Source organism: Aptenodytes patagonicus, chromosome 20, assembly GCF_965638725.1.
Source record: "Aptenodytes patagonicus chromosome 20, bAptPat1.pri.cur, whole genome shotgun sequence".
NCBI lineage: Eukaryota > Metazoa > Chordata > Aves > Sphenisciformes > Spheniscidae > Aptenodytes > Aptenodytes patagonicus.
Genome location: NC_134968.1, coordinates 3089816 through 3113435, shown reverse-complemented (window position 1 = coordinate 3113435; position 23620 = coordinate 3089816). Strand labels below are relative to the sequence as shown.

The 23620-nt window shown below is 44.8% G+C and overlaps 2 protein-coding genes across 2 annotated transcripts in view; one reads left to right on the top strand and one right to left on the bottom strand.

Moving 5' to 3' along the window:
• Nucleotides 1-893: 893 nt before the first annotated feature.
• On the bottom strand, nucleotides 894-14330 carry KAT7 (lysine acetyltransferase 7). Its single transcript, XM_076356929.1, has 15 exons — nucleotides 14139-14330; nucleotides 12423-12570; nucleotides 10916-11092; nucleotides 10486-10725; nucleotides 9833-9915; nucleotides 9498-9587; nucleotides 8680-8778; nucleotides 8402-8512; nucleotides 7349-7540; nucleotides 7058-7147; nucleotides 6008-6148; nucleotides 4721-4814; nucleotides 4385-4531; nucleotides 3396-3502; nucleotides 894-2722 (listed from the first exon to the last, which is right to left on the bottom strand). The coding sequence occupies exons 1-15, from the start codon at nucleotides 14151-14153 to the stop codon at nucleotides 2621-2623; spliced, it is 1836 nt and encodes a 611-aa protein (XP_076213044.1). The 5' UTR covers nucleotides 14154-14330; the 3' UTR covers nucleotides 894-2620.
• A 137-nt stretch (nucleotides 14331-14467) lies between these two features.
• Nucleotides 14468-23620, top strand: part of FAM117A (family with sequence similarity 117 member A) — a 32840-nt gene continuing 23687 nt past the window's right edge. Inside the window, exons 1-4 of the mRNA XM_076356928.1 lie at nucleotides 14468-14709; nucleotides 15486-15627; nucleotides 18160-18299; nucleotides 21782-21878. Coding sequence (XP_076213043.1) covers nucleotides 21820-21878 — 59 coding nt within the window. The 5' untranslated portion in view covers nucleotides 14468-14709; nucleotides 15486-15627; nucleotides 18160-18299; nucleotides 21782-21819. The remainder of the gene's footprint in view (nucleotides 14710-15485; nucleotides 15628-18159; nucleotides 18300-21781; nucleotides 21879-23620) is intronic.

The following is a 23620-nucleotide window of genomic DNA, read 5'->3' as shown; positions in this document are numbered from 1 at the left end:
TACAAAACTGTGCTCACATAAGTAAAAGCAATGCTCCCAAATAAATGCTTAAAAAACTGTCTTATTAAGGAAAACAAGACAGAATTAGGAAGACCCTTGATGTGACTTGAGTAAACAAACATCGTTGTTCCGGGAAGAGTCCTTGATTTTGATCTTCATCAGAGCAAGACTACCAAGGTATTCCATCTCAATTAGTTTGCTCTCTTTCTTCATAAGCTGAGCATCTCAGGTCCCAGGCCATGATCACTGACATGTCAGCCTTACTCTTATCAGCACCCTGGCCTCTCTGCAGCTTAGAGTTCAAAACTATTCCCTACTCTTTTTTAACTCCCATCAAGTTATGTAGAAAAGCAGAATCTCTGGAGGGAACTTGAGCAGATACGTGTAATTAACCATTTTATATCAGAGATTATAGCAAAGACTCAAAATGTTTGAGAGAGGTGCTGAACTTCAAACACTGTTTTCTGAAAATCAGAGACTTCACTGCCCCAAGTCCTCCCACAGTACGAGAAGCAAGGTCTGGTCATGGAAGCACAGAATGCAAGGCTAAAAATCTAGGGCCATAGCTTCTAGGATAACTCCTTCCTTCTTCAATGAACTTCAGGTTGACAGATGCTATCCCAGTTTTGCATGACGTACTTAAGTTGCCAGTATCTGGCAACATCCATACATTCCTCATGGTAGCCTCCTGTGCACAGTAAGCTCTGGAGTGAATACACAATACAGGCTATTTCCAAAAGGTTCAACCTAAAGGCCGCTCTAGTCACAATCCTTAATACACCAGGCACAAAGACAGGTTCAAAATCAGTCCCTTGCAACATAAAGAAGCAGGTTCACTTAACTGGAGATGCAGAATAGTGTCTGACTGAAAAAAATAAAAAGAAGGCATAAACTTGAGCAGAGAACATGCTTTATTGAGAAGTAGATACAAGAATAGCACATTCTACCACATCATGGGAACAGGGTTTAGCTTCTGCACAAGAATGGCCTTCTTCCCTACTCCACAAGAGATCTACTTTGTTGGATAGTTTCATGAGTATCTGAAGTTAGTTACAATACAGGAGCAAAGGGCATGAGACAGCAAAATTCAGTAATGCCCACAAGGTATACACCATGTACTGATGACCTTTTTTCTTTTTCTTTTTTTTAAGGAGGCAGAGAAAGACAGACAACCATCAGAAGAGCAATAGAGAACTTTTCCACATTAGGATGGGTCAGTGGTTAACAGGAAATGGCTCCTACCTACTGGTACACTGCAAGTGCTTCATTTCAGACACCATTCAGTATGGAAGCATTGGAAGGTTTAAATGAAATCGGCACTATATGCTGCTGCCATCGTCTACCCCAAGATTGTCCCCCCTTTTAATCACACTGGAGCCATACAGGAAACTTGTGGCACAAGGACAGTGGTTATACTTGAAAGCCATTGTACGATAGTTTCTTCCGGTGGTGCTGATGGGAGAGAGGAAGTAAAAGCTTTTCTGTTTTACAAAGACAAACAAGAATGCACTGTCAGAGAAGCAAACCATCCACACAGCTAACTGGAGCTGCCACTTGATGCACAGAACGTACACTGTAGGCAATCCAACAACTGACGATATTTGCATTGTGGAGTTTCTGTGGCTGTTTGGACAAGGCTAGCAAAAGTCTGTCTAAGGTTTTTATTTCTTCAGTCTAGAGGAAAAAAAAATCCTCTCCAATACGGAGAGACCTACAATTCAAGGAAGACTGCTCTGGGAAAAATACCTCCAGTGAAATACACTGAACAGGCTGTTTCTGTGTAAAGGAACGCACCAATTCCAAGAGATAAACAGGAAAAACCAGTAATTTATAATCAAAGAGGTCTCTCCAGCAGATGTGGTACTGTAGTAGCTCCAGAAGCGTATACCAAGAGCAACTCTATGAAACATCTCAGACCATGATGTTCTCACGCACTTAGCCTTGACTCCTCCAGGGTAACGCTAACAATCACACCACTCAGTTACAAGATATGCAAGCTTCTGACTGTACAATATTAGCTATGTGAAGACCTGCTATATTGTAGGGAAAACACTGCTGAAAGAGGTGGCATGTTATCTTACTGAAACTATCTGATACATGGAATGGAACAGTCCATCAGACAGGACTAGTTAAAAATGCTGAAGTCAGTGTAACTGCAGCTTGTTGGAAAACCAGACTTTCCCCAAACAAGCATTATTAGACCTTGTTCAAAAGCCACAGAAGTTACCTCCATTACTTAGAACGCAAGGAACCTGAAGGAAGAAACAACCAGATTATAGGACACAACACAACCTCATCAGAATAAGAACATGAGGGTAAGACCAGTGACTGAACAGGTACAGTACCAGATATCAGAACTCCTTGGGCCAGTGCTGCTAGGAGCTTCGTTTGGGTCCTATACAGATCCAATCCTTGCAACCTCATTGAGGCCGAAACATAAAGTTCCTCAGAACTAGCGTCTGTGGTGTGCACAAAAAAGATCTGGGCCAGAACAGTACCAAGGGGAACTGATCTTTCGGGAGGGTACTGTACCAGCCAATCACAACAGCAACAGATACAACAGAGATCCCTAGGGTACTTCCTACTGCTGGGGTTCACTGGCTTCAGGAGTGATAGACAGTTAAGTTCCCTTAGGAGGGGTCCATTTCAAACAGCTGGGATCCATTATCTTATTGCTGTTGGATCTTTTTGCCTCTTTGGCTATCCATTCATCAATCAGATCCTAAGGAAAAGAGCATGAAAGGGCAGGTTAAAACAAATGATCCACAATGGAGAATTATCCACGGTACACCACCACACATCTAAGTCCACAAATCTGAAGATGACTAGCCTACTAATTGCTTAGCGGGACAAAAATAACACTTCCTCCACAGTGCTTTCTGGAAGCTCTTCCAATCACACTGATAAGGCTACTTTAAGCTACAGAGTGAAGTCTCAGGGGAAAACAAAAGAGAGAACCTGTCACATTTGGGGATTTATAAACCACTTGTCTTACAGCTAATGAGGGTACAAACAGGACTCATTCAGGATTCCATTAATTCAGTTCACTTCTATGTCATCCATTTGCCCAATAAAGGGCAGGCATGATGAGGAGCATGATGGGAATGTTCATCCATTGCTCCCCCAAAAAGCCGCTTACAATGAGCAACGTTATTCCTCACGTCAGAAAAGGAAGGTCAATACTGCTTTCTGCACTACTGAAGAATCAAGTTGGATGCCCATGTTGTATTTTATCAGTTACTGCATTTGAAAAATTACAGTGCTCCCCCACTAGAATGAAAAGGCTGGAAAACCCAGCACGATGCAAAAGAAATACTGATTTCAGCAAGTTCGGATGAATCTAACAGCTAAATAGAAGGAAACAAAAATGCAGAAATAGCCATCACAAATCTTACCTGTCTTTTTAGGACCAGGTGTTTTCCCTTCCAGTATTTGAGCATCTGAAGCGCCTGCAACGTGCTAACAATGTCGACAGGGTTTACTGCGGTCTCCTGGCTGATTTCTGCAAACCAGTATCAGTTGATGTTAGAGTAGAAACAAATTCCTCCTTCTCAGTAGCCTGTAATTGTTAGTTTTCAACTACAACTTTTATGCAACTCCTTTGGAAGTGATATACACGAAATGCCTTGCAGATATTAAAGGTGGCACATGCAGTACTACTGTTGCTGCATGACTTGCACCCTTTCACCACCCCGGTTATCTGCAGCACTGCTATACCACTTGCCTTTGCTCATTTCACTCTTGAGGGCTGATCGATTGCAAATAGCTTGAAGAACCACAGGCTATAGATGCAAGCCATGCAGAGCTGTACAGAAACAGCCCAGCTCACCCAAAAACTGAAAGCCAGCCTAGACACCACAATGATTTAGTCATACTAATTTTAGGATCCCAGTTAATAAGGTGTAATCCTCAAAGAAGACGTAGCCGCTTCTTCAGCACTACCTTGACATCTCTATGAAATGCTGCACACTCCTAGGTGCCATAAACATAGAAATGCTATTAAAAGAAGTCCAAATAGTCTTAGTATTTTTCCAAAATATTTGAAAGCCTCTCAGTGGAGCCATTTTTCTTTTTAAAATTAACATTCTAATCTACAGATGGATAAAGTTCTTTGCTGAATGTTTTTAAAAAAATGTATTTTTCAAAAGCAGCAGCCAGTACCTACTTTCAAAACTCTGCAAGCTGGCTTATACTTAATGGTGGCAGGCCTGGAAAGGAGCCATACCCAACTGTAGGAATATTCCACTAACTGTGCTGCTACACAAACACTTACATGAATGAGTCAAGCATGACCTGCCTCATATTTGAGGAAAATGAGTGAATGAGATGCATAGGTATGTTCCTGAACCAATTCACTACAAGCTTATTTAGCTTGAAAACATACCTTTTATAGAGATCTCTTTTCCTTGGAAATTATGCAGGTAACGAAGGAGAACTTCCTTCCAGTAACTACGGTAGCTGATGAGACCTAAATCAGACAGAGGGCGTTCTGGAGAGCCAACTTTTTCTTCTACTTTAGAAAGCAAATAGCCTGTAAAGGAAAGAAAACCTATTTATCCTTCCTAAACTACTCTCTCCTGACTGTCACCCTCTTTAGCACATGCAGAAATCAGCTGTAACGAAAACTGCTCAACCACCACCATAGGCACGTTAGATTTCTTGATGAAATTGTCATGTTGGACAGAATATGTTTCCAGAATTTCTCTCTCTCTCTACTTACTGAAGTCAATGAGCATTTTGCCGTAACCTTGCCTCATATATTGAGGCATTGTCAGGATACAAGAAACATTGTAGTTGAGAAAAGAATTCTTCTCCTAAAAACAAGAACAGAGAGGTTTTAGATTAACAGGTCTAGATCTGTACAGACAATGGGTATATCATAATCCCAACAGACTGAACAAGCCTGTGCAACTGATACAATACAAGGTGAAAGAAGCAACAGTAGAAAAACCTGCCTAACAACAAGCAACACGATCATCCTTCAGCTACCAACCTGGCTTAGAGTCTTACTTTATTAGCCATTAAATTGGGTGTTTGGTGCACAATTTTAAGCCTAGGATGGCTGGCCATGGAGTTGTACCTGAGAAGGAGCCAGTAACACTCTCACTACCACCTCTGTCATCTACCAGGTCTACATGCAACAACAAACCGACATAACAGCCGCATTACACGTAGTGTATATTGAAATGTTCAAAGAAGAGACTCAGACACACTTATCCTCAGATCAATGCAGATTTTTTCTTTAGAGCATTTTTTTTTTTTAGATATTTATTCGGTTTTGACTCAGGTGATTTAAGGACTAGGGTTTCCTGCACTTTATTTGGGACAGTGTTTTCCTACCTATAGGATCTCACTGACTGAAATATCTAAACTGATAACTGCATTGCATGATATCACCATGTCTGGAAGGGTAATCACTTTTTCTGTACTGAAGTAAGAACAACCAGGAAATGTATTTCACCGATGTGCAGCAGAGGTTAAACAAACAGATTGGTTATTTTTTAAGTAGGCAACATGTCTGAGCAAACAGTTGAGAAAACTGGCTCCTACTCTAAGCTTGGCCAGTGACTTACTTGTGGGATCTGCTTAAGTTACTTGAGTTATGTTTCACCTTCTCCACCTACGAGTTTTTATTCCTTCAAGTATTTTATTAAAAAAAAAAAATCATGGTCACTAATACTTATTTTACTGTATTTTTCTCTACATTTCTTTATCATTACTTTTGCCTACATTTAAGACACCACTATGCTTCCTAGCAACAACAGTTCATTTGAGCTGATTTGGTTTTTGCTAGTGATGAGGAAAGATGCTACAGCAAAGCACCTGCAGTCCCTGCAGCAAACAGTAAGAACAATTCATGCAGATCAAATTTGGAACTTTATCTACTCCTAAAAGCAACAAATCCTGAGACGGCAAGAACTCGGAGGGGAGATTCAGTACTGATAATCAGTGTCCTAAATCTCATTCTAGTGAGGTAGTAATGCATACGTATGTATTTTCAACTAACCTTGGAGAAATATCCTATCAGGTGACAGCCAGTGTTGTCAGCTTCTGTCATGACATAGAAGAGGAAGGGTTCAACATCGTAATACAGTGTTTTATGGTCCAAGAAAAGTTTTGCCAGCAGACACAGGTTTTGACAGTAGATCTAGAAGGAGAATAGGATACACCTATTTATTACAGTGGAACATCCCAAGAGTGGACAAAAACAGGCATACATGGGAAAGGACAAAAAAATTCTGAATCACGTGAGAAATGACGTACAGTCTTTCAAACAGAGCAGCTGGGCCAGGAAACAATTCCATTTGTGATGAAACTTGATAAGCCTAGCTTCCTAAGGGTGGGAATTGACCTTTGTGATATTGATCTCTGAATGCCCAGAACATCACATCCTCAGTGAAGGGAAGCAGAAGGTTGGATCTCTGCTTGCTTGCACTGTATTGTATTAATCCTGTGCTTCAAGGTTATCTCTGGTAACTAGAAAAGACTCCTCCCAACTTCCGGCAGTGCAGAATTTAGCTTTTGAAATTGTTTCTTTGTTCTTTCCTCTGAAGCCTTCAAGACCGGACACAACTAGAGACAGGGCACAAGCATGGTGCTACTACCTAGCACTGAATCGGCAGCTGCAGATTCATGCTCCACCCTTCAATTCAGGGTTAAGGAGGTCACCCTCAGTAACATTAGGCTGCTTCCCACTCTAACCCAAATTTGACTGAGTATTCACAGTGAATGGGAGATGGGCAGTAGCAATCTACCGAGGCCAAGCACAGAAATCTCCCCGCTAACTTTCAGAAAGGGATCTTGACACACATCTCCAAGCACGGTATGAGAAAACAGATGGAACTGCTGGAGCACAACAGGGCTGAGGAATAAGCACAAAGAAAACGCAGACAAAACTACTGCCAGAATTGCAAGAATGGGCAGATCAGACTCTAGTAGCCTTTCTGCAATTAGAAGGGCCATTTGCATCCTGTTCCTCTCCAGGAAAAGCAGTGCCCGGCACATTTGAAAGACAGACTCCGCACTCAAGACTGGCCTAATGACCGCAGTTAGTTACCTTGTTCTTTTTCCCATCCACTTCAAACACCGAAATGGAGCCTTTGCGGTAGATTTCATCACCGGGTGGATGTTTCCAAACACATTTTGCCTATGACAGGAAAACAAAGTTAGGGTGACACTACTGTTTCAAGGGTGGAAAAGGTTACAACAGCTACTGCATATACCAGGAAACATGCAGTCTTCTCACCTCCTAAAGCGAGCAACTAAGCTAACAACAGTAATGTTTTAAAACGTTTACACGCTGACATCAGATTTAAAACTTGGGAATCAGCTCTGCCCTAGCCCTTACCATGTGTCTGCGCAGTATTGTCTGGCTCTTCATATATTTGAGACAGAACTCACACATGTAGAGACGTCCCAGACGCGCATACTCCTCTGGGTAGGGAGAATGATACCAGGTATCCAGCTCATAACGGCCAAAAGCGATTGTTTTAATCATATTGCTGCCTTCTGTGATCTGGCCCTGGAGCCGTAACTTTTCCTATGAATGAAAAAAAAAATGGATGATTATTTTGAAAAAAAAAAATTAAAAAGTAGGTAGAGTGGAAGAGGGCCCTATTTATTTCCCTCAGGGAAATAATTTACTTCAAGTCTTCTAAATTCTTCTTTCAGTGTGACCATGTCTAATGACCCCTCCCACAGACCTCTCCTAAATCAAACTCAGTCCGAGCCCTGTCCCCCAGCAGGACAGCTACTGACTGTTCCTTTCATCAGGAAACATCTTGTGAATCAGCGCTTAGCAGCATGCTAACACTAGGATCGTACCCTTTCTGTCATGAAAGCAATATAAGCTCGTTGCCGCTTCATGCTTCTTTCCTAATCTGTAGGGAGAGGGTACAGCCTAATGTTCTGCCTTAGATATCCCAGATGCAGTTGTCACTGGTAAGCATCTCTGGAGATGGAAGGTAGCTCTGGAAAGCACCTACAGAAGCCTCAGCAATACAAGGTTTTGAACTCCATTCCACAGTCACCGGCTACTGTCAAGATGGCTTTTGCCTTTTGTTATCATCACTCCTCAGCCATTCTTTCAGCAGGTGAAGCTGTCCATTCTTTCACTGAAAACAAACACCTATTACATAGGACTGTTACTGATTATTCCTCTTGCAGGCACTGCACCGTTCATGACTGCAAAAGCTTAGCTCCAGCTGTACTTTCAGCAAACCCTCCGAATGACTTGCACTTAAACGTTATCCCTAGCGTAACGTTGCTGACTTGGCTGGGCTGTTAGTGCTCTTCTTACAAACTCTGATTCAACCCACACAAGTACAACAAAACCCAGAATGCATTCACGTTTCTAACAAAGACGTTTGCTATGAGATATATTAGGAGTTAGAAGTCTCACCAGGTCCTCAGATGCCCGTGCTTGCGCTCTTCGGAAAAGCTCAAGGTCATACTCACTCGTCAGGTTTTCAAGTAGAGGTTCCCTAGTATTGCCATAGGTTTGTCTGTGCTCCTAGAACAATAAAATAATTTGGTTTTGCTGCCTTGCTGCTACTAAGCTGTTGGATCTTGCAGCTTTTTTAGCTGAGAACGTTGCAGGATGACTGGCAAAGCCAAACTCCCGCTTAGTGGTCTCATTCCAGACAGGAGGGAATGAAAGAATAAAATTACTGCTTTTACCATATATTTTTCTTTTTGCTCCTTGCTTAGTCCTGAGTTCCTCTTCTTCCTGAGCTCAGCTACTTTCTCTTTGTATCGCAGCTGTCTCTCTGTTGGTGCCTGAAAGAAACCAGAGGTGGAAGCCTTCACTAGGCTTCATCCACTTCAAACATTTTTCTTCACCTTCCCACTCTAAAGGACTTCTGTCCCGGCTTTCATTTTATGACGTTTGTTGCCTCTGAACCAAATCCGGTGCTAACAGGAGGGCACTGCAGGTACAACACAGGTATGTAAAATAGGAAATTTTTCTTCCTACCGCAGCTTGCCTTTGCCAATGTACCTCAGTCCCACAAGACAGGGTGCACTCCTGATGCACTGCTCAATCATGTGGACAAGCTCAGAGCTGACTCATTAAGTCATCTTGACTCAAGTCCAAGACTCATGAACTGAAAAATGTAATTCCCCTGGTTTTATTCTTTTCTATTTAGTCAGAGTAAAATTGTAGTTTACAGTTCTGCAGGAATTCTCTTGTCCTACACATCAAAGCACGCAGAAAAGATCATCCTGAGAACAGCTCCAGCCTCTGTTGTAGCATTACTGACCAATGCCACCTCTCTGCTCTCACTAGCTGCTCCAGTCTCTCGTTTCAGGGATACAATGAACTGCCCTTGCTGAAATAAATTGGAGATGACAAATGGGGAGTGTCAGGACTCAGCACAATAGCTTATCCGAGAAGCGAAGAAGGGAGATCAAGTTAAAATCACTGTTGCTGGAAACCACAAGCTGAGGTTTTTCCACTTTTGACTGAGCAGCCACTCCATTATGTGCAGATTGCCTACCTGGTGTCTGGTGGCATGCCTGTTGTTGTCATCCTGCCGATGGGCCAGCATTCTCTCCTCAATCTGCTTATCCCGGCTCTGTGCTCGCACCTAGAAGCCAAAACTCATCTGTCAATGCTACAGCAAACTACTATCAAAGCCTTAATCTTTCCATTTCTCGCTTAGGTGAATTTTCTGAACTGTAATTCACAGATGATTTGACACACAAATGCTGCTGTCTTACAGCTAAAGACATCAGCTGAAACATGTTAACTCTATTTTCGGTTCACAAATGACAGGTCTTGGCATTTTGTTCCAAAAAAACATAAGGAAGATAAAACAGAAGACTCATTTACTTTGCACTCATCTGCTGAGAGATTATGATATAGTGGGCATCCTGATATGGAGAAGTGTCGCTCATGTTTTCCAGTTAGGTGTCCTGCAAAGGATCAGAAGAAAAAAAAAAACCACTTTTAACATATGATCATAAAGAGATTTAAGAAGTATCCTAGATGGGCAGATACCTCATATGAGCTTCTCAAGGAGCATGCTCAGTTTATTACCAGTGTGACAGAAGGAGCACACTTCATGGTTCATGGCACAGGCTTTAAGAACAAAGAAGGAAAATCTTTTTCATGCTAACTCAAAAGCTGCACTCCATGCAAGCAGCCAGGTATATTAGAGGTCTGCAATAATTTGTTTCTGAAAACCTGCTTCTGGCAGAGACCAGTACCCTACCCGCAAGACTCCGCATCTTCCTCCCACACCTGCGCTCATATCCTAACTTGTTCTTTACCCTATCATCCCCCAAACACTCCTAGCCAGAAAACACCCCCAGGAAGAATATACCTGTAGATATGCTTCGTAACCCTTCTCTATACTCACTTCTCAGTAATACTTCTGATCCTAATTAAGCGCATATTGTTAGGATATAACTCAGCTGAGCAGGACTTTGAATATCACAGCAGGAAGGCAAAAACCAACAGATTAATCCCGGAGCTGAAATTACCTAAAGAGTTACAACCAGGAGTGGGACATTTCATGTTGAAATTGTAGCTTTCATGGAAGCGGCGGCGCTTAGGTCGGTGAGACAGGTCACTTCCAGAATCCTTCATGGACATGTCCTTGGCAATGCTCTCATCGTGGGATACATTTGGACTGGAGATATCAATATCAGACTCTGATGAAGGGGCATTCCCAGTGGGGGTACGAGGTGGAGACTCATCGTGATCCGCTGCATTTTTAGTGTCTGAATAAGGATCAAGATGTTACAAATTTGCCTGAAAGAAAGCTTTCAAAAAAATATGTAAAGCAACTCCAGACAGCTGACTCAAACCCTCTATCCTCAGGATATTACACTGTGCCCTCAGACAATGGAGTCACATACTTTTTCCAAGAGCATTTTGCCAACTTTCAACACCTCACCGCACCTCACGTACCTCTATCAGAAAAGTCAACCACTTGCTCAGTCTCTGACCCAGATGAGCGAGTCTGCCGGAGCGGGTATTTCTTTGGAGTCACAGGAGTAGGCTGCTGTTGGCTGCGGGTTACCCTCCTCGTAGAATAGACAGGCTCTTCTGCTCCAAACGATGGCGGATTACGAACTGGGCTGGAATCTAATTCCATAGAAACACCATAATTACACCCACAATAACCACTGTAAGTCAGAGACTTGCCTCACACGTGCTCTGAAGTCTGTAATACCAACATCTGATAGCTGGGTATCAACACAGAGTTCTGTCCTACCGCTCACCGCTGCATGTCATCACAAAGATATGCTCTGTTCTTCTAAGCTTAAATCTTTTGACACTTTTACCAACACTGAGGCATCTGGAATTAGATCAGCTTTCTCTGGACTAGTAATTACAAACCAGCTTTCTCTGGACTAGTAATTACAAACCAGCTCCCATTTGGAAAGCTAAAGAACCGTTAGTTTAGATAAGAACTATCAGCGTTTAGACAACCCTTGGGAATAGCGAGACTGCTTCTGATGTGGAGCTATAATTGGGGCCCTGTGTGTGGTTTTGTGATCCTATAATGCTCATAAGACTATAAAACAATTATTTTGCATGAAAATAATGCTTTCATAACCTAGGAATATCACAGGCATCCCACACACATCCAAACCACCTTTCCTCTTGTTTTTAAGGCCTAATTATCAGATGATCTTGCATGTATATTTCTTACCTGCAATAAAATTTGTTGCAAAACAGATTCTTCATCAAAGTGTACACATGGAGCAATGGAAAGAAGTTATTATCTACTGTCATTTCCTCCCCTTGATGCCAGATGGCAGCTTATTAACTAACAGCCAAGAAATGACTACACTAACACTGAAAATGAGGAGGTGGACGTATTCAATGTTTCCTCTTACAATCTGGATGCCAAAGTAGAAGCATACAAAATAACTGGCAATATGTTGATTACATTTGTTGAAGAGTAGGGTCAGCGTCAGCAAGTCATGAAAATACATCTTCCCTTGCAGTACAGAAAACCACAAACAAACAAAGAAAACAAAAACAACTTTCACCTCTAAACACGCTCTCTCTAGCTTGGCTCCAGTACCAATACAACTGTCTAGATGGAAAGCAAATTCTTAAGGTTCTCAGAAAAATTAGGCAAAGCTGGCAGCAGAATCATGGTGTTTGATTCCTACTTCCTTTAACGAGCAGACGGCTTTACTTTCTCAACAGAGGATACTCAAGTTTTGACTTCCACCACCAGTGTAATCTTTAGATTATATTACCTCATTTGTGCAATATGCACACATAAAGACTGCTTTTTGCTGTGGCACATTAATAGCCAAGGAAAAAAGTTAAATATTTTTATTTAGGTATAAACTCCACACATTTAAGTTCTAAAGGTCAGGAATATGGAATACATCGAGCCTCTTGTTGCTTAAGAGGCTGCTTTTCTTTTCCTTATTAAAGAAAATAAAGCAATTACCTTGAGAGCTTTGACTGAGTCTGGCTGAGGAACGGGTCACACGGGCAGATCGTCGTGATGTGCCGTCACTTTCAGAGCTGTCTGTATGCTCAGGATCAGTAGAGAAATCAGAGTCTTCCGTTCCATCTGAGCTACTGCCCGCATTCCTCTGCAACACCACAGACCCAGACATTAGCACAGGAGCACTTAAACTTGCATATTGTATTTACACCATTTAAAAAAAAAAAGAGAGAAAATATTTGATGCTAGGTAGATAAATTCAAGCTGACGCAATGACGTATGCAAACTAATAAATGTCAAGTGTGTTACTCTGGAGAAAATATTTTAGTTTAATAAATATGCAGTGTCGGACAGTGCCTTCAATAATAAAAAGTTTCTGCAAACTGATCCGCTAAGGAAGATCACAGCGGCACCCAATTTTATTTAAAGCAAAAGGCAAATGAAGTTTCGAGGCCGGACAGGATACGCTCTGAGCTGACCGTTCTCGGTTCACCCTGCCAAGCCAACAGCACTCCCGCACCACCTGCCTGTTCAAAACAGCAGAGGCAGCCCAGCAGAGCACAGGGCACCGCAGGAGCAGGTGGTGGAGAAAACAGATGGGGTCCAGCAACGGCCAAACAGACTCTTCGCCGCTCAGCAATTCAGGGCAGCGTCGGGGCTCCCCGGTGGAAGCAAGGCAGAGAAAACGAAGGCACTCAGTGAAGAGGCTGCGCCAAAAGAGGCTGCGAACGCAGTTGTATTCACCTCGTCTTGGACCACCAGAGCGGGCCCCTGCACCACGCAGTGAACTGGGCGGCTCTCTGAAGGGAGCAGGCCTCAGGAGCTGGCGGGCAGCCACCAGGCCTCCGAAGATCCCTCCCCCCGCCCGGCAGCCCTGACTGGACACAGCCAGGGTGTGGGGGCGTCGACAGGTCTAGGTCAGGGCGGCCGGACCCGCGGAGCGCGGGTACCCCCCGAGCGGCCGCCGGCCCTGAGGGGACGGGGACGAGGCCGAGGCAGGTGCCGGCGCCCGGCTGAGGAGAAGGGCGGGGGCGGCTTGCCGAGGCCCCGCGCGCACGGTGGCGCGAGCGCGGCCCCCGCGCCGCTTTGTTTTGCGCCCAGCGGAGACTCGCCGGTCCCGGCCAATCACAACGCGCCTGGGAGTGGCCGAAAGGGCGAGCCCGCCAATGTCAGCTTGGAGAGCAAAAAGGCGTGGCCGCCGGGCGTGACTGACGGCAGCCGCCAGCTTATCAGTGCAAGCCTCGCTCCCACGGAAACATCAACCCGGGGGGGGCGGAGTGGGATGGGGGAAGGGAGAGAGGGAGAAACAAGGCACGCGCGGGGAGGTGACCGTTGGGGGCGTAGATGGGCAGCCGCTGAAGCCAATCAGCGGCCAGCCCGGCAAGGCGGCCTGGCCAATACGTGACCAGCTCTCCAACTGCCTGCCCAATCGGAAAAGCCAAGAGGCGGACCGCGCTGCAGGCGCGGGGGAGGGGAAACGGTAACCGTTGGGGGCGATGAGTGACGAGCAAGACGGCCAATCAGCGCCCAGCGTGCCCGTGCGGGAGCCACTCAGGGAGCGAGCGGGGCGGGCGCTGGGGGCTGAAGGCCGCTATTTTCCCCTCGGTTTTGTGCCCGTAAGAGGTAGCGGAGGGGGTGGGGAAGGGGAGAAAAGCTGAGGCCCGAGCTCGCCGGTTCCCCCGCCGGGCGCCTCCCCAGTTCCCCGGCCGCGCTCACCTTCCTGCGCGGCATCCTCGGCGGGGGCGGGGGCAGCGAGGTCGGCTGGTCCCCGGCGCCCCCGGCCCGCGAAGCGGCGGTCGCCGCCGTGTTAGCGCTTGCGGGCTCCGTGGTGACAGCCGTGTCTCCCGTCCTGCGGCACGTCTGCTCCGGCGGCGCCAGCCCGCTCCCGCCGCCGCCAGTCCCTGTTCCCTGCTCGGTCCCTCACGCTTCCGCCGGGATACGGTCCACACCCCCCCGTCACGTGACCCCGAGCCAGCCTCACGCCAGCGGGGGCTGCCATCTTGGATTCGGACAGGTATCCCGGCGGCGCCGCTGGCAGTGAAGCTACCGGCGGCCATCTTGGGTTCGGGCTGAGGGCTCTTGGCGGGGACTGGGGCGGCGGCCATCTTGAGTCCGGGTGTGAAGTCAGTGGGCTCCCGGCGGCGCCCGGGGACCGGAGCCGGTGTTTTCCCCAGGGAGCCATGTTGGGTTCGGGCATCCTGAGCTTCCCCCGTCCCCGCTGGGGCCATCTTGGGGCCGGGCAGAGGCGCGCCGCCGGGTCCATGGAGTGATTGGGTGGAGGAAGGCGGTGAGTCCCCGTTGCTCTTGAGGCGGAGGCGGGGAGCGCCGCGCCTCCGGCTGCCGGCCCCCCTCCTGCTGAGGGGGGTGCCGCCGCCTGCCCTGCGTGCGGCCTGCTGGAGGGAGAGGCCTTTCCCGGGCCCTGGCTCCGCGCTGGGCCGGGCCGGGGCGGGCCGTCGCAGGGGCCTAGCGGGCCTGGGCGGGCCTCACAGGGCCGTGCTGCTTCGGGCTCTCATTCGGAGAGGCTGATGTCGTTAATTAATCTTTCCGCTCTCAAAATATCGTCGGGGGGGGGGGGGGGGGAGGCGGGATCTTTTTGGTGAAGCTTTGCCTGTGTAGTTCTCTCACGGGCGAATATGAGCTGGTCGTGTTTCTGCCCTGAGCTGATGAGGCACCTTGTAGTTCCCCGGAGGCGGCTCTCGCGAACTCGGGCCTCTGGCTGGCCTGGAGCAGAGGGGCAGCAAGTTCAGCCCTGCGTGGTCCCCTGCACAGGCCAAGCACCCTGCGGGAGCCGTTTCCCTGGTTGTGATTAGGCTGACGGCTGGTTAAACGTAATATATCAACAACGTTAATGTGATAACACTGGGAGCAACAATACAGTTCTTCATGTAAAGACCTGGGGAAAAATAAGAGTATTTGGTTGAACACATGATTTCTTTCCATCTATGGTTATCTTTAGGATTATGAAATTCTCGGGGCCTAATCCTCTAATCCTCGTGAGTGCATGTCATCCTTAGTCATGCCAGTAATACCATTTCTCTCATTCCAAGTTGTTATTGCTCCTAGGTGTATCCAATCTCCTGTGAAATGTTGAAAGGCAAACCTTCTGAAGAAGTCAAGATGAAATACCTCTGCTTTTGCCCAAGCAGAGAGGAATGGGAAGCAGTATGTGTGGTATGTGAAGTGGAAGTGTACCTATTGGTTGCAAGTAAGCATGCATTTGATCTGAAAATTGTACACATTAAGCCCAGGAAAACTGTGGGTGCGTGAACAACTCATTAATGAGTCTGGTTATTTCAGTGAACTAATTTGCAAACCTACTGAAAGGTGGCTGCAGGAGAAAACACCGCTGCACAAACGCATGAATTCTTACTACTTGATAAGAAAAACAAAAGACTGCCTGGAATTTAATAGAATTTCAAATTGCAGTTGAGCCAAAATCTAGTGCTGGGCTAATGGGCATTATGCTCTCAAGTTATTAGGCTGACTTGAAATGTTTAAGATAAACTTGGGATGAACTAAAGCATCGCCTCAAAGAGGAAGAGGAATGGGAACAAAGAAAAGTGGTGTGCTATTCCTTAATGGAAAGAAAAGGGAGGAGTTAGTCTGAACACTTTGTAGTTGCTCATCTCCCCTGTATTTTCTATGAGACAAAGCTCAGGCCTCACAAGAGTGAATGTGTCTAATGTTGCAAACTGATGAAGGGCTCTAATGGAAATGTGGGGCTCTTAGGAGCAGTAAAAGATTTCAAAGAGCTCGTAGATTGCAACTTCTTCATCTTTTATCTCTTCTTGCATTAAATGGAATCTGCCTGTGGTAGAAAAATGACAATTAGCTTAAAGACTAGTTCTAACATAACATATATGGACCTTGCAAATATCCAAATTCAATTGCAGATTTGCTGGAATGAAAAAGACTGAAGAACACGATGACCATGTGAGAAGTTGCACGTTACCACATCCCATTGAAATAGTTGCCTGTTGATGATAGCTAAAGGATTTCCCTTTCAAAAACTCTGCATTATATGAGAGCTATAGTACTTAATTGTATCAGATAAAATATTAATTAGAGCTTCTAGCTGTTACTGAAGCTCGTGTCTGAAATAAGTTGTTTATGTTAATGCATATTAGCAGGACTTATCACCACCAACAGGATGTTATTGGAGAAACAAAGCAAACAGAAGTGGGTGGTGTTTAATAACTTTCCTAGAGGTGGCAGTACTTGACTAGAAGCCAGGAATCCAGTTCCCCGTGCTGGCTTATTGTCTCCTGATAATTAAAATGGTAATGCAAACTAAGTCCTCTGTGCAGTTTGAACACTGAATTGACCTAACCCTAGAGTATCCACTGTGTGTAGAGGAAGGGGGCAATGAGAAGGGAAGATGGCCTTACGTTTGCTAAGCTGTCTCACGCTCTCAGAAGAGCAACAATCGGATCATGTTATGACCACAGCAGAGCTTGCAAGAACTTTTCTGTATGTGTGTATCTGCCAGTAGAAGAGACTGCAAGGATTTAACTTACCGCTACTACACTTCAGTTCAAAATCCAGCCTAAACTTAGGAGGCTTATGGCAGAAATAAAAATCTATCTTTTCATTAATTTGTATGTGAAGGCTGTGTACAGCCCTTGGTCACATGCCAGTGGTCGGTACTGAAGAAGCTCCAGCCCTGGCATTTGTTGGGAGCTGAAACTGCAGGTCTGTTCTGGGGAAAAACACAAAGGGATGTGAAACTTGAGAGGCTGCGTTATGCCGACAGGTGCCTTCCATATTGGCATCACCACTAGATGTCAGTGCATGAAACCACTTCTTCACGCTGAGCAAGCTGGCGAAATTGGGAATCAGCTTGGGAAGAGAGGGAGCTATTTCTTCAGGGTGCAAAACTGGTGTAGCTTCTGCTTATAAGGATCTCCACTGGGGTTAAGCTCCCTTTAATAAGGTTCTTCAGACAGACTTGCAATCTCTTAACTCTGTCAGAATTTTCCAAGTATGAAATCAGGAATTTTCTGATGCTACACCAGAAGAAAGTTTAGCAAGTGCTTGATGACTTGACATTTCATTTTAAATCACTCAAAAGTGATTTTTGGGTTTTAAATCCTTGGTTATTGACTATGTGTAGGTGCTAGATTGCCACTGATGTCAGCAGAGTTAGCTACCTGAAATCTCTTGGCCCTGAAGATCTCCCTGAATCTGTTGAAATCTCTAGGCCTTTAGCCTCACTTTGGAACTTAGGCTTAGGTACATTCACTGTTGTATTTAAAAAAAAAAATGAAAACAATCTCTTGCTGAATCTCAGAAAATATAGGCAACGAAAAGGGAATTTTCACCAAAACCAATCTCCATAAATGGGTACAGGCATCAATAGGTTGAAATTAGGTTTAAAACTCTAACCTCCTGCCTTGGTTCCCACTTGCTCTGGAGACATGGCATTGAGTGAGCTGCCTGCAGGATCTTAATATAGCCATCACTTATGTTAGTGATAATATAAAGTAGGCTTGCTTATGTAGGAATTGTTATGAAGCAGAAGCAATGCTTGTAAAGTACTTCAGGTTTTTCAGTTGCTAAGTGCTTTGTAAATGTTAAAGCATTCACTTTAATTGCTTTGTGTGTTACTTGCTATGATGCAGTACTACTTTACCTACTTAAGCGTGTTTTAAGGCAAGTGAGAGAAAAGCTCTATAATGAAAATACACTATAAAAATATCTGAAGTGCTATACTTGAATAAATCTTACTTGCTTTTAGGTATCATCTCAGTCCAGCTCTGGGGCCTAGAGTTAGAGAAAGACTAGGATAATGATGAAGTGCTGCAAAAATCCAGAGCGCTGTTATACAGATATGAAGATCCAGGACGGCTGCTTCTTTTACTTTCACGTCTTCAGAAGGTGAGTAGAGGTGGCTTCCCCCTGGTTTGGGTTCCAGCTTAATATTTTTAAATGTTTGGTTTTTAGGTGTGGTAGGTCTGGGCAATAAGAGCAGCATCAGAGAACCTCTTGACCCAAGCATGTAAAGGTTGAAGAATTCCTGATCTGATCTGATGTGTCTTAAAGACCCATATGGGAGTGGGTCACTGTCTCTCACAAGGGCACTTTTACTATAGAATAACTGAGGTCTAGCTGCTGTTTGCTGGCTGTATTTTTGGGCATGTATTTTGGACAGCGCAACCTGATCTGCATTGGCCTGGCTCTGAGCGGGGGTTGGAGCCTAAATTATTCTGACTGTCGCTAGCTGAGAAGCTTGAACTTGGTTCTTGACAAAGTATAGTCAGTGCTGTGCAAACAGGTTAAATGCAGATACGTGTATACAAGTGGTAGAAGGTGCTGGGCACAGAATTTAATGTGGTAGAAAATCTGCTGTGGAACCTGGGCTAGCAACGAGCTTGACCCTATGTTTTTTTGAGTCTTGACTTGTGTTTACAGCTGAAGAGGCCAGCTCTCCAGCGGGCCTTGGTACACTTCAGAAGCAAACCCAACAGCAGTGAATGTATTTGATTCAGACAATCGTAGTGCTGAAGCTAGTCTAGCCTGTGGGATTTATTTCCAGATTGGCACAGTATTTTTTACTTTCACATTAAAAAAAAAAACCAACTCATCAGCTGTTGCACATCAGGAGGACTCCAGTTTTGAGAGGATGTGTTTGCAGACAGTTCAGCAAACAGCTGGGGGAGGTGTGTGCTTATTTTTTTAAAGCCTGAAGCTGGTTTAGATTTGAATGGATACTGACTTGTAGCATAAATAGTCACAGAAACCCCTGTATGGAGAATTGTGGCCATGTACCATGCACTGAGCTGAAGTCTTGCAGAACACAACTAGCTGTAGATGGATAGGGGTGTTTCAGTAAACTTGAACAGAATCCATGCACTCGCTCTTTCCCCAGGGCTCTGGCATGCAGACATCTGAGTGGAGCCTGTGTTTTCTGGCATCAGGAGCAAGGTCAATCCAGTTTGGCCCACGTCTTTTTTTTTTTTTTTTTAAATTGTAATGGAAAAAAGACCCAGTCTGAGTTTTTCTGAAAGCAGAAGTTTTTCACTTAGTTACAGCTGAATATAGCCACACTTCCTGGTTCCCTCCCTCCCCTGGGTCTCATAGTATAATCTAATTATTAAATAGTTGCAATAAAAGTACGTTTTGCCCTGGCAGGACTAAACTCTATTGATAGTCCAGATATTTTTATGCCATCCTCGTCCTGCTCCTGCCAAAATGGGTTATTTTTTGGATTCTCTTGTCTGCCTTTGGATTTGTGATCTGCTCCTTTAATACATTCCTTCCAGTCTAGGCAGTGCTCTCCAACTGCCTGGCACTGATGTTAATGCCTTGCTTCCTAATCAATCAAGTCGGCTGCATGCTTCCTTAAAGGAAAACTCTGCTCATGTTGTTCAGCCCAATGACACAAACTTTCACAGGTGTAAGAAACATTTGTCACTAAAAATGACACTGATGTGGGAAGTAAAGGTGAAATTTTATCCTGTTTGGCATTTCTGAGCCCATCCTGTGGGCAGTTCTTTTTCATAAAACTGACTGTGGTGCTGTGGGCAACTAGCCACAGACTTTGCAGCTCAGTTTCCAGCTGACATGAATATCTTGATTGTAATAAGAACTTTGGGGATATTAAGAACAAGTTATATGTGACTATAGTAGGGATAGAATTTGTCTTTGCTTGCTCCGCTAATTAAAGAGCGGTCCCTAATCACCATGTGCTGTGCCTCAGGTAGTTGCCTGCAGTAGTGGAGGTAGAGGGATAATTTAGGATGTGCCTACTGTCTAGATCCAGAGTGAAAATAGGAGGCAGGTAACAGAGAAACCAAATTTCACCCCAAACTAAAGGGTGGAGTATACCTGGAGGCTCAGCCAAAGGTCAAGAAAATAAGCAACCTTAAGACAAGGAGTGAGAGGAGATTGTAGTAAGACAAGGTGGAAGTAAGAACCAGAGCCTGGCAAAATGGTTCTGACAACAACAAACTACTACCAGTTTGGTACATTGAGCAACACCATTGCTGGGATGGTCTGATTTACTCTGATATCAAATATGCATCAATTTGGCTTCTCCTCTGTTTAGGCAGGTTTATCTTTCCCTTAGTTTCCTAGGAGACTGATTAGCTCTGCGCCTTAGAACTGAAGGAGCCAAAGAAACACCAAACTGAATGCAAATTGCCAATGGAGAATGGGAGGATATATCTGGAGGAAGCATATCACAAGATGGGAGCAGTAGCTTTTACACCAGTTTGTATTATGCGATATGATCGCTGTCCTTTATACCTCTAATTAGAAAAAAACATATTGTCTTACTTGGAGAAATTTGTCAGATAAGTAAAGGTTGGGGTGAGCAATGTTACTGCTTTCTGGGGGCTTGTGTCCTGTTAGAAGTGCGCTGCTGCAAAATGGCTGTTCCTAGGATAAGGTTTATGTGCCAGCTGGAACTGCTGATTTCCTTTGAAATTCCTGGTTTTGTAATTATTCATGGCAAAAAAAAAAGTTTCTTCCCATATGAACTTCTGGCTTGCTGAGCTCTGAGGTGAGCCAAGTAGGTTTTCTTCAGTGTCTGCATTTTTTCCTAATTACATTATGCCAGTTGTTACCACACAGTTTTATTTACCTGTGCTTCCAAATTCGTAAGTTCCATGTTCTGGAAAAGTTCAGCAGCACTTCTTGGGAAGCTTGTCGTGGGACTGCCTCGTATCTGTGAGGGAATAATATTCTTGTGCCAAATACAGCCCTCTATGTAAACTTTTCTCCTATATTGCATTTCTGACACTTTCTAATCTAATTTGGTTTCAGGAAATAGAAAGGTAGTGCTGCGTGACTGAGCTGCCGTGCTTTGCCAGACGGTAGCTGATGGGTGAACTAGAGCTCTAATCGCCGACACTCGTCTGTGCAAACTGAGAAACCATGGGTTTGCCTATCCTAAAAACATAAAGGTTCCTTTAACACACATTCTCCTAAGCAAGCTGTCGTTCCTTAATGGTGAACGTTTTGCATCTAATGCAGCCCGTATTATTCTGCAAAATCTTACGAAGTCTCTGATGTTGGCTAACCCCTGAATCCATGTGGTTGGGCATGGTAGGAGAAACAAGATCCTCTCTTAGGATGAGGTAAGTGGGATCTGCCAGCACAGATCAGAAGTCCTGGTGTCCCCTAGATGTGCTGTATCTCGCTGCAGACCACCTTTGTGTGTCACATTGAACTTTCAAACGCCAGCTCCTGCCGAGATGCACGGCCTGGCACAAAGCAGGGGATTGCTCTGAATGCCATCAGCACTAATGGTGATGTAAAAGAAAATTGGAAATCACGTTCCCAAACTTCTCCAAGTGTACGATGAAAGGATGCCAAAGGGTATAATAAACTTCGTCCCTGCTGTGTCTGTTTTCCAGCAGGAGAAGCTGCAGGGTCACGGCAGTGGGATGATCAGATGGCTCTTGTAGTGGGTAGAAGGAACCCAAGCAGCAGCGGAGGATGTTGCAGCAGCAGGTATGAGACATGCTTTATTATGGCTGTAGTTTTGAGTCCCTTGCCTGTTTTGAATTGATTTGTCGGTACTTGACTGACTTGCTCTCCTTGGTCTCCTCGTATCCATTTACATGCTTTATTACGATGCTGGCAGTGCTGGACATCAGTGTTTACTTTTAAGTGCACTCTTTCTGGTATATTGATGATTCATACTATTAGGAGAGGCTTCCTGCTTTTCCATGACTTAGTGAAAATGATCTATTTCATAATGTCTCCTTACTCTTAGCAGGGCTTGTGCTCTGTTCCCAGAACTCCCACTGTTTTCACTGCAAGCATGACCAGACTGTGAAATAGCTTGGCTGGTCTGGTGAATAAGCTGTTAGTCTCTTTTAATAAACTGCAGTTTTATTTATCTTGCTGCTCTTTAGAGCTTTTCATCTCAAAACATTTGAGTGCAGAAGCTGTCCAGTAGTGAAGTGCAGCCATCTCTCTTGGGGATAGAGTGGGAGGCAGACAGGCAGGCATTTTACTCCACGGTTTGGAGTGAGAGGAATTTTGTTCAAGGACAATGAGGGAAAGCTTAGCTTGTATGCTGAATGACCCTTTGATCTTCCACGTTCATGCTCAGCTGATCAGGACTTTAAATCTAAGCTCTGTCTCCCTCCTACCCATAGCAAACAGCCAGAAATATAATCTCATCTAGGACTTGAGCACTGGACCAGAATGACAGGACTGCAGTGGCGACTGTTCGGCCTTACATGTTTCCTGTTTGCCTGTCACTTCCTCAAGTGACGCTGACATGAAGCTAAAGAATGGTGGGTAGCAGTTCTGGGATGTGTAGTCGGGTGTACTCAGAGGTCCAACAGGGAAGGGAAGGCCAGGCCTGTGACACAAAAATATTCTCCTGCATGCCTGTAAATACTGAGGAACTGGACAGTGCTGTAGTGTTAAAAGGTGACTTTCTGGAACACGCTGAATAGGTCGGTCCATAGCCATGAGATGCATTTGATAATTCCGAAGCTTTGGGGTGTTTGCTAATTGTGATGAAATGACTGGCTTTCTGAGGCTCTGAAAACTGAGAATAGTTAATTGGTGGTGTGGTAGGTCAGCTCTCCTTCTGTGCAAGGAGAGAAGGCCACAGAAACTGCTGCGGCAGAAGCAATGGAAACGAGCAGGCAGAGTACGATGAGAAGTTGGATCCTTGAGCAATTGTAAAAGATTGTGTTACTTCTGCTACTATGCAGCACATCATTAGGAACCTTAATTACGGGGAGATGACTGCATTGCGTAGGCTAGAGTGTAGCCTGCAGGAATGTAGGAACTTTAATTTTATAACGCTTACTCTGTGGTGTGTGTCTTTGTTGGGGAAGGATAGAGAAAGGCCTGTTCTTGTTGCAAATGAAACAAACTTGGCTGGCTGATAAAGTGCAACTCATCTGAGCTAGAATGGCTGTAGCCCATTTGATAGGTAACAGCTGGTGCTTTCTTGCCTCTTCCTACATATTAAAGCAAAATGTGAGGTTTTTAAACCCTGAGGGAAGCATTTGGTGAAAGCAAAACTTGGACTTGAGACGGCATGGTGCTTAGCTTAGTTGTGCCGATCCACTTCATTATTTTTTTTTTTTCAGTATTCCTTGCTGTATTTATAACATGAGATATGGTGAGAACAACCAGAGGCACAGCTGTGTGACCTCCTTTATGCTAAAACAAAACAGCACAGAGGAGTGAATATTTTTAGTTTGTTCCAGCTGTGGGTATTGGGT